The sequence below is a fragment of the Myxocyprinus asiaticus genome, chromosome 40, assembly GCF_019703515.2.
Source record: "Myxocyprinus asiaticus isolate MX2 ecotype Aquarium Trade chromosome 40, UBuf_Myxa_2, whole genome shotgun sequence".
In the NCBI taxonomy this organism is placed as follows: Eukaryota; Metazoa; Chordata; class Actinopteri; order Cypriniformes; family Catostomidae; genus Myxocyprinus; species Myxocyprinus asiaticus.
In genome coordinates, this window is record NC_059383.1 from 1 (window position 1) to 10962 (window position 10962).

At 43.9% G+C, this 10962-nt stretch overlaps 1 protein-coding gene across 1 annotated transcript in view; it reads left to right on the forward strand.

Moving 5' to 3' along the window:
• Window positions 1–1348: 1348 nt before the first annotated feature.
• LOC127431137 (TBC1 domain family member 13-like) overlaps window positions 1349–10962 on the forward strand; it is a gene marked incomplete at its 5' end in the record, with an annotated part of 20488 nt that continues 10874 nt past the window's right edge. Inside the window, one exon of the mRNA XM_051681414.1 lies at window positions 1349–1546. Coding sequence (XP_051537374.1) covers window positions 1349–1546 — 198 coding nt within the window. The remainder of the gene's footprint in view (window positions 1547–10962) is intronic.

Genomic DNA, 10962 nt, shown 5'->3' on the forward strand with positions numbered 1-10962 from the left:
TATAAAGTAAAATATGATTAATTGTGTTACTTTTCACATAATTAATCGCACTGAATTAATGCATTAAATCAACAGCCCTATCTTAAATTCAATTTAAACAAATATGGTGACAACATTAAAATTCTCACAAGATTAACATTTGCTGCTACTGTGGTTGAGGTACAGGTAGGGTTAGGGTTTAAGTGTTAGTGTTTAGGGCTGGGTTAGGTTGAGGGTTAGAGGTAAGGTTAACAGTGTACTTGATGCTGCTAGCTTTGCAGAATTTACACACTGATGGTGCAAATGTCTGTTTTACTCTTGATCAAACTCTCCAGCCCCTCTGGAGAGAAAATCAAATGGAAACTTCCATTCAGGCTGGGGTTCCCCACGTGGGGCTTCTGGGTAAACTGTAGCTTCAGAGAACATCATGTCAGCAGTGGTACAGAAGCACGGAGGGGATACTGCAGACAAAAGGAAACCAGCATTTCATATGAACTGCTTTCCAAAAACCTGTTACAAAGTCATTTTTAATTGTGAACTTTTACAAACATTCTCAAAATAGGGTTAACAAGTATGTCTGTTTTATATGTAAATAAACATGAACTCTCTGTCTGAACTGTAGTGGTTTTAGTCTCTAACTTTCAGTCTCTGACAGCTGAAGATGAATTTGGCCCCCAGGATGTGGTTCTCTGGGAGAGTCCTGAGGCCCCTCTGAGCCCAGAGCACTTGCATTGATAGAGAGATGTTTGAAACGCCTCCCCCTCAAACACAATATTCAGATTTAGACAGGAGCACATAACAAATACAGGAGATTCCATATTCATTGGATAACTGCTGTATTGTAATATATACAACAGGGATATTGTTGTTTTATTTATCCGTTCTGCATAGAATATTCTGCAATATTCATTATATTGCAGAATATTGCAATATATTATGATACGACAAAGCAATCAAAAGTTATAGCATTACAAATATAATTTATCCTAGTGTACAAAAACGTCTCCAAGTGTACAAAGGCCTCTCCAAACAAATAAAACATAATAATTTTTCAAATTGCTTACTAACCTTGTATGTGTAGTTATATACAATACCGACTATAAAGGGTTTCGTTGTCACAAAATATGGAGGAATAAAGTGAAAATGAAATAAATAAATAAATAAACCAATAAGTAAATGTACTAATTTATTTTAAAATAACTGAATCATTTACTAATTAAATAAACCAATAACTGAAATGTTCCCATTTATTTTTTAATAACCCTGAGCACAGCACAGTCACTGGACAAAGACATGCCATTCACAGACAAACAGAAATCAAAATAAAGCATTAATCATGCTGTTAGCTGTATTATATATGACCTTAAAGTTCCAGTTGAGGATCATGTGCATGAGTTTCTCCATTTCACAAATTTGGTGCACTATGATGACCACGCTCTGGTGAGTTTCTTCAGGGCTGGCCTGAATAGTGCATTGAAGGAGCTGATGCCTCCGTTGGGTCCTCACTGGACGATCGCCTACTACGTGGAGGTGGCTCTGGAGCTCTGCGGCTCACCTTTCACTGTGGGTACGGAGGATGAGGACTTTGTATCTCCTCCCACAGTGGACGCCCTCCAGCCTTCCACGGCTCCTTCCTCAAAGCCCTCCACGACTCCTCCCTCCAAGCCTGCCCCTGCCACAGCCAACGAGCCAACGCCCACGCCTGCCACGGTCAACGAGCCAGAGCCCATGCCTGTAGCCTTGACCGTCCCAGAGCCAGTGCCTGTAGCCTCGACCGTCCCAGAGCCAGTGCCTGTAGCCTCGACTGTCCCAGAGCCAGTACCTGTAGCCCCATCTGTCCCAGAGCCTGCTTTCAAGGAGCTTATTGTCCTAGATTCCATTCCCACCCATATGCCCACCCAGTGTACTCCTGGGCTCTGCCCAACATCATGGACACCCTAGTTGCATCCAGTACCCTGGTCCTTCCTCCTCCACTGGCTCCACTCAGGACACTTCCTTCTCCTCCTCCTCCTCCTCCTGGTCAGCCGACTCCTTCCACATCACCGGCTTGACCTTTGCTCCCTGCGAAACCATGGTCAAGGGGAACCTCATACCCTCCGACTCCACCTAGACCCTCTGAGCCCTGGACTCTGCCTTGGCCCTTCGTTCCCTCTGTCCCACCTCGGCTCTATGTCCTTTTGGCTCCACCGTGGTCCTTCAGCCAATCGGCTTCTCCGGGGTCCCTCGTCCCTCCAGCTCCGCCTTGATCAGTCGGTCACCTGGCTCCACCTCGTCTCTCTGATCCTCCAGCTACACTTCATCACTCTGAGCCTCCGGCTTCACCGGGGACCTCCTTCCCTACAGCTCCGCCTCGGTCCTCCGAGCCTTTGGCGCTACCTCGGTCCTCCAAACCTTCGGCTCCACCCTGGCCCTTCGAACCGCCGGCTACTCTCCGGGCACCAAGTTCCCTGGCTCCATCCCTCAAGTCTCTCACGGCTCTGCCTTCCATGTCTCCGCCCCTCAAGCCTCTCACAGCTCTGCCTCCCTTGGCTCCACCTTCCATGGCCCCGCCCTCAGAGACTCCTCTTACAGCAGATTTGCCTGCCCCTCCCCCAGTGGCTCCGCCTCCTGACCCAGTCCCTGCCCTGTGGCCGCCTCCCAGGCCTCCTGACCCAGTCCCTGCCCTGTGGCCACCTCTCAGGCCGCCTGACCCAGTCCCTGCCCTGTGGCCATCTCCCAGGCCCCCAGATCTATTCCCAGCCCCGGTCCTATGGTCACCTGTTTCCTCCTGCCCTTCTCCATATTTAGGCGCCAGGAGTCAGGGGGTTAATATCACAGTCTGTCTTCCTCATGTTTTCCAAGGACTCTTATTTTGAAGTTTTCCATCGGACTACATCACCCAGAGTGCACTGCGCTCATCACTTCCATTTGCTCCTCATCATCCTCACCTGTATTCCATTCCCTCATTTAGCTCCTTGTGTATAAATACCCTCTAGTTTTGTTCACCCATTTTCAGTCCTTGTATTGCAATGTTGTGTTGTTATAATTTTCCTAGCGTTATTTCCAAGTTTGACATCTTGTATGATATTCTTCCACTCCAGCATCTCCAATTAAAAGTTTGAAAGATTACTTCTGCATCTCCTCTCTTCCACTCCAAGTACCCAATGTTACAGGTACCTGAAGGTGCAGCCATAGTCATAGTGTTTTGTTTGAAAAGAACAGTGGGCCGAGTAGTGAGCCCTGCAGAACACCCCCCATCCTCAGACAAGCCCAACACTGTCAGCTGTTTCAAATGTCAAAGAATATCATACTGATAACACTGTGTAACAATTTTTATTTTTTTTCCCTGGGTAGTAAGTGTTATTTCCTAATTGCTTATGCCTCAAAAGTATAGAAAATGGCTATTATTCCCCACAAACTTTGCCTTTGTGACCAGGACAGTGATATTTTGAAATGTATCTATTTCCAATTCATTCACATAGTCAGAAAAACAAAACATGTATTTATACTAAAGTAATATTCAAAACCGTGCTGGTCCATAATGGTAACAAGTACCCATCTCTTCCCCTGGCTCACTCTGTGCACCTCAAAGAGGATTACAACAGCATCAAGACCTTGCTGGATGCCTTGAAGTATGATGAGTACGGCTGGGAGGTCATAGGAGACTTCAAAATGGTGGCATTCCTGATGGGTCTCCAAGGCGGTTTTACCAAGTTTCCCTACTATCTTTCCCTTTGGGACATCAGGGACACCAAGGCGCACTACCACAGGCTGGCTACAGCGGACCGAGTTCTCTGTGGGGAGGAACAACATCAAGTGGGAGCCACTGGTGGAGCCCCGGAAGCTGCTGATGCCACCACTGCACATCAAATTGGGCCTTATGAAACAATTTGTCAGAGCTCTAGATAAGGAGTCGGCAGCCTTCAAGACTTCTTCCCTAAGCTGTATGAGGCTGTATGGGGGGGGGGGGGGGGGTTAACCACTCCCAAAAACAGTACAGAGCAGGTGGCACAGCTGTAAATACTTATAGAACTGAGATCTAGGAATCCCAAAAAGTTGAACCAAATTTTGAAAGGATCTCAACACTCCATTCTCATATAGGTCACCGAGTGTAGTAACCCCCCTCCCAATCCACTCTGACCAGCAAAAAGGGGACTTGATGCATAATTTGGGATTCAGCCTTATGCTCGAGGCAACATTTAAAAAAACTGTCCGAATTAAACAGTCTGCACACTTTTATCCATACCAAGTTCAAGTGCGAGATAAGAGGATGTAACTTAACTTCTCAGATTAATTTGATAGAGAGGCTCTGCAATGGTGAAATAATGGAAAGAACTTCCTGTTCTATACAGAACCAGGGAGGGGGCTCTCTCAGGTGGAAGTGACCAATGAGCCAAATGTCTGAGACCGAAAGCATAATAATAAAATAAAATCTTGGGTAGGCCTAGCCCACCTTTGTCAGTCGGCCTATGTAACTTATTGAAATGTAATTTGGGACGCTTACCATTCCAAATGAAGGACTTAGCTATGCTGTCAAATTGTTTGAAATAAGAGAGGGGGACATCTACAGGGAGAGACTGCAACAAGTAATTGAATTTTGGAATACAATTCAATTTAATAACATTAACTTTCCCAATCATAGATAAATGTAATGAAGCCCACCTGTCCACATCACTCGAAAAACGTTTTATTAAGGGGTCAAAATTAACTCTAACTAAATCAGACAATTTTGCTGGTAATAAGATGCCCAAATACTTAATGCCTTGTTTGGGCCACTGGAAGGCGCCCGGCTGGAAAGCCATTACTGGGCAGTACGCTGTCAGAGCCAAAGCTTTGGATTTAGACCAATTGACCCTATATCCTGAAAATTTAGAAAAGGAATGAATAATTCTGTGGAGGCAAGGCATAGATCTAGTTGGGTCAGAGATGAATAATAAAAAATCATCTGCATAAAGCAGATCTTATCGTGGCTGCTAATGGTTAAAGGACAAGACAGAACAGTAATAGGAAAAAGGGCAATCCTGCCGAGTGCCCCTATTCAGACTAAAATAATCTGATATTAGTCCATTTGTTTGTACCGCCGCTACCGAGTGTCTATAAAGTAACTTAATCCATCCAACAAAAGTATTCCCGAACCCGTACATTTCCAAACTCTTAAAAAGATAATCCCATTCTATCATATCAAATGCCTTTTCAGCGTCAAGTGAGATGGCAGCGACCAGAGTCTGATCATTCGCTACTGACCACATGATATTGATGAAAAACCTAATGTTGTCAGAAGAGCTGCGGCCCCGAATAAACCCTATATGTATAAGAAATGTCATAACTTTACTTAATCTGTTAGCCAACATTTTTGACAAAATGTTTTAATCTAACTGGATCAGGGAAATTGGATGGTAACTCTTACACTCGCTTGGATCTTTGTCCTTTTTAAGAATCAGACTGATCTGGGCTTGCGTCATGGTTGGAGGAAGCTTTCCATTCTTTAATGATTCCGTATAAACTTCTAACAAAAGTGGAGCCAGTTCTGTAGCATAAGATCTAAAAAAGTCAGCAGCAAAACCATCTGGTCCCGGAGCTTTGTCTTTAGGCAAGGCCTTAATTACCTCGTCAAGCTCCTCTTGTCAAGGTTATCTCAGAATCAGGAGAATTTTTTTGCTCCATCATCAGTTTAGGGAGTTTTAATGGTTCCACAAAGTCTTTAATATCCTCATCAGTTGACGAAGACGTGGAACTATAGAGATCAAGATAGAATTCTTTAAAAGCATTATTAATATCGATGGCTGAGGTAATATTTCACCACCAGCAGATTTCACTGAGGGAATGGTAGAAAAAGACTCTCTCTGTTTTATATATCTAGCCAAAAGCTTCCCTGCTTTGTCCCCCGACTCAAAGTATGACTGTCTTGCCCTGAATAACCAAAACTCCACTTTCCGCGACAAAATAGTATTATATCTGTATTTCAATCAAGTCAATTCTCTGAGGCTATTAGATGACATTCAGCACTTCAGCTCTGCCTCTGCACTTTTAATATTCTCTTCCAACTCCACGAGTTCTCGTGCTTTGGATTTTTTGATGAATGAGGCACACTGTATGATCCGAACCCGAAGAACCACCTTAAGTGCCTCCCAGGCTACGCCCACGGAGGAAAATGAGGACTAGTTGGTCTCCATATAAACATTGATTTCAGTCTTTAACATTTGTTGGAAATCAGGATTTTGCAAAAGGGATACATTAAAGCAACAGCTGTATGATTTCTTTTTCTCTGTATGTGGCAACATCTCTAAACTCACCAGGGCGTGATCTCAGACTAAAATGTTTCCAATTGAACAATCAACAACAGATGAAATGAGAGACTTAGATATATATATAAAAAAATCTATTCTAGAATAAATCTTATGAACTGATGAAAAAAATGTATAGTCCCTACCAGATGGGTTCAAAAGTCACCAGATATCAGCAAGACCAAGATTTTTACACATCCTATGAAGTGTCAATGTTGCTCTAGTGGGTTTACACACATTTGCTTCACTATGATCAAGGACTGAGTCTATCAAAAGATTAAAGTCTCCTCCCAATATTATATCATAAGGGGTGCCAGCAGCTTGCAACATCCCTTCGAGATCTATAAAAAAGCCCTTATCATCAGCATTAGGTACGTAAATATTAGCCAAAATCAACCTTTGCCCCTGAAACATGTCCACCCCATATCTTCCCAAATGTTTCAGCTACCTGCGGGGAAAGAAGCGTTTCTTGAAGAAACACTATATCATATTTCTTATGCTTAAGAAAATAAATAATCTTCCTTCTTTTTATGGGGTGCCCCAACCCATTCACATTCCATGTGGAGAGAGATAATCCACTCATATCAAATCAAATCAAATCAAATCACTTTATTGTCACACAGCCATATACACAAGTGCAATGGTGTGTGAAATTCTTGGGTGCAGTTCCAATCAACATAGCAGTCGTGACAGTAATGAGACATATACCAATTTACAATAACATCAAATTAACACAACACAATTTAAACATCTGTTATACACATAATTACACTCAACAATATACAAATAATAACATACACTGTACAGTATACAATACGCTGTTTTTTGTTTTTGTTTTTTTTGTTTTTGTTTTTTACTATATAGATACACATTATTCAATAAAAATGAAAAATTAAAATATATATATATAAAAAAAGTATATATATATATATATATATATATATATATATATATATATATATATATATATATATATATAGAATGTACAGTATTGTACTGTATTGACATTCAGGCTGTCGGTTGATAGTCAGTTGTTAAGAGAGACATAATATAATAATAATAATATAATTTATGACAGTCCGGTGTGAGATAAAAGAGTAATAAGGTGCAGGGCTGATGTATTTGATCGTGGGAGATCAAAAGTTCAAAAGTCTGATTGCTTGGGGGAAGAAGCTATCATGGAGTCGGCTGGTGCGGGTCCTGAAGCTGCGATACCGCCTACCTGATGGTAGCAGTGAGAACAGCCCATGGCTCGGGTGGCTGGAGTCTCTGATGATCCTCCGAGCTTTTTTCACACACCGCCTTGTATATATTTCCTGGAGGGAGGGAAGCTCACCTCCGATGATGTGTTTGGCAGTTCGCACCACCCTTTGAAGTGCTTTGCGGTTGAGGGCGGTGCTATTGCCGTACCAGGCGGAGATACAGCCAGTCAGGATGCTCTCCACAGTGCAGGTGTAGAACCGTGTGAGGATGTGGTGGTTCATTCCAAACTTCCTCAGCCATCTCAGAAAGAAGAGGTGCTGATGAGCCTTCTTCACAACGACTTCAGTGTGGACAGACCATGTGAGTTCCTCAGTGATGTGGACACCCAGGAACTTGAAGCTGCTGACTCTCTCCACTGGTGCTCCATTGATGGTGTTGGGACTGTGTTCTCTGTCTTTTCTTCTGAAGTCCACCACAAGCTCCTTTGTCTTACTGACGTTGAGGGAGAGGTTGTGCTCCTGACACCAGTGCGTCAGAGTGTGCACTTCCTCTCTGTAGGCTGTTTCATCATTGTCAGTGATCAGACCTACCACCGTCGTGTCATCAGCAAACTTAATGATGGCATTGGAGCTATGTGTTGCCACACAGTCATGTGTGTACAAGGAATACAGTAGTGGGCTGAGAACACAGCCCTGTGGGGCTCCAGTGTTGAGGATCAGTGATGAGGAGATGTTGCTGCCTATTCAAACCACCTGGCGTCTGCTTGACAGGAAGTCCAGTATCCAGCTGCACAGCGAGCTGTTTAAGCCCAGAGCCCGGAGTTTCTCATCTAGATTGGAGGGCACTATGGTGTTGAATGCTGAGCTGTAGTCTACAAACAACATTCTCACATAAGTGTTCTTTTTTCCAGGTGGGAGAGAGCAGTGTGTATTGTAGATGCAATGGCATCATCAGTGGAGCGGTTGTTGCGGTAAGCAAACTGCAGCGGGTCAAGATTGAGTGGCAAGACAGAGCAGATGTAATCTCTGATTAGTCTCTCAAAACATTTGCTGATGATGGGGGTCAGAGCAACAGGACGCCGGTTATTTAAACAAGTTATTTTTGATTGTTTTGGAACAGGCACAATGGTGGATGTTTTAAAGCATGTGGGGACTACAGACAAGGAGAGGGAAAGGTTGAAAATGTCCGTAAAAACAACAGCCAGCTGGTTCGCGCACGCTCGGATGACGCGGCCCGGAATGCCATCTGGGCCCGCGGCTTTGCGGATATTCACCCGTCGGAAGGATCGGGTTACATCCGCTACAGAGACGGAGAGTGAACTAACCTCTGTAGCTTCAGCCGCGAGAGCTCTCTCCGCGAGGGCGGTGTTATTTCCCTCGAAACGAGCATAAAAAGTATTTAGCTCATCCGGTAGAGAGGCAGCGGTGTTCATGGCGGAGTTTTTATTCCCTTTAAAGTCCGTGATGATGTTAATTCCCTGCCACATGCTTCTAGAGTTGGTGGTGTTAAACTGTCCTTCAATCTTGCTCCTGTACTGGCCTTTTGCTGTTTTGATAGTTTTTCGGAGGGCATAACTGTCTTGTTTATGCTCCTCCGCGTTCCCGGAATTAAAAGCGGAGGTCCGCACATTAAGTGCCTTCTTCTTTCATTCTGTCTCTCGTTAGTACAATAAAATAGCTTTTTTAAAGAAGAATTCCTAACAGTAATCTGATTACAAAATAAGGTTAGTAAGGGGCAATATAATGGTATCGGCCTCTATTTTAATTAAAACTGATATTGCTAAGGGTTAATCCATGACTTATCGTCATTGTGGCCTTGATAAAGACACCTAAGTGAACTGTAAATAACTTTTAATAAATTAATCTCACAAAGCCTGTCAAGAACATGGCTTTTATCAATGCATTAAAAAAAATGAAGCAGGATGATTTTCATGTCTGTATTACAGTGGGAATCAATTACAAACAAATTCAAAGTAATGCATTTCAGTAATGTGAATTGAGGTGAAAATTGTCATTAAATTTTTTTTTTAATATTTAGAGGAACGTACATTCTATCAAGTTTTTCTGCTCTTCTGATCTGGAATTTCTCATGCTTCTGTGTCAACCATTCTGGCTACCGAGGGAATTCACAGCGGTCATTATCATAGCTGTGTACATCCTGCCACAAGCTGACACAGACCGGGCACTCAAGGAACTGTATGGGAGTATAAGCAAGCAGGAAACCGTGCACACTGAGGCCACGTTCATTGTGACCGGGGACTTTAACAAAGCCAACTTCAAGTCAATAGCTCCGAAATACTACCAACACATCAGTTTCAACACATGAGGGGACCGGGTTTTGGACCATTGCTACTCTCCCTTCCGGGATGGCTACAAATCCCTCCCCCACCCACCATTTGGCAAATCGGACCAATCTTCCGTTCTGCTTCTGCCCACTTACAGGCAGAAACTGAAACAGGAAGCACCCGCCCTCAGAACAATCCAGTGCTGGTCAGACCAATCAGACACTATGCTACAAGACTGTTTTGATCACGCGGACTGGGAGATGTTCCGGTCCACCTCTGATGACGACATCAAGGTCTACACTGATAGCGTGACGTGTTTCATCAGGAAGTGCATAGATTACGTAGTTCCGACCAAAACTATACGGATCTACCCTAACCAGAAACCATGGATTAATAGCGATGATCGTGTGGCACTTAAAGCGCGGACTATCAGAGCAGCCAAACGCCAGTACAGGGACAAAATTGTAGGACAGTTCAACACCACCAACTCTAGAAGCAGGTGGCAGGGAATTCATATCATCACAGACTTCAGTGGGAATAAAACTACCAGATGAGCTAAATATTTTTATGCTCGTGTTGAGGGATATAACACCACCCTCGTGGAGAGAGCTCTCGCGGCCGAAGCTACAGAGGTTAGTTCACTCTCCGTCTCTGTAACGGATGTAACCTGATCCTTCCGATGGGTGAATATCTGTATTCCAGATGGCATTCTGGGCCGCGTCATCAGAGTGTGCATGAATCAACTGGCTGGTGTTTTTACGTACATTTTCAACCTTTCCCTCTCCTTGTCTGTAGTCCCCACATGCTTTAAAAAGTCCACCACTGTGCCTGTACCAAAGCAATCCAAAATCACTTGTTAAATGACTGGCATCCTGTTGCTCTGACCCCCATCATCAGTAAATGCTTTGAGAGACTAATCAGAGATTACATCTGCTCTGTGCTACCTGCCTCACTGGACTCACTGCAGTTTGCATACCACAACAACCGCACCACTGATGATGCCATTGCATCTACACTACACACTGCTCCCTCCCACCTGGAAAAAAGGAACACATATGCGAGAATGCTGTTTGTAGACTACAGCTCAGCATTCAACACCATAGTGCCCCCCAAGCTTGATGAGAAACTCTGGGCTCTGGGCTTAAACAGCTCGCTGTGCAGCTGGATCCTGGACTTCCTGTCAAGCAGACGCCAGGTGGTTAGAATGGGCAGCAACATCTCCTCATCACTGAC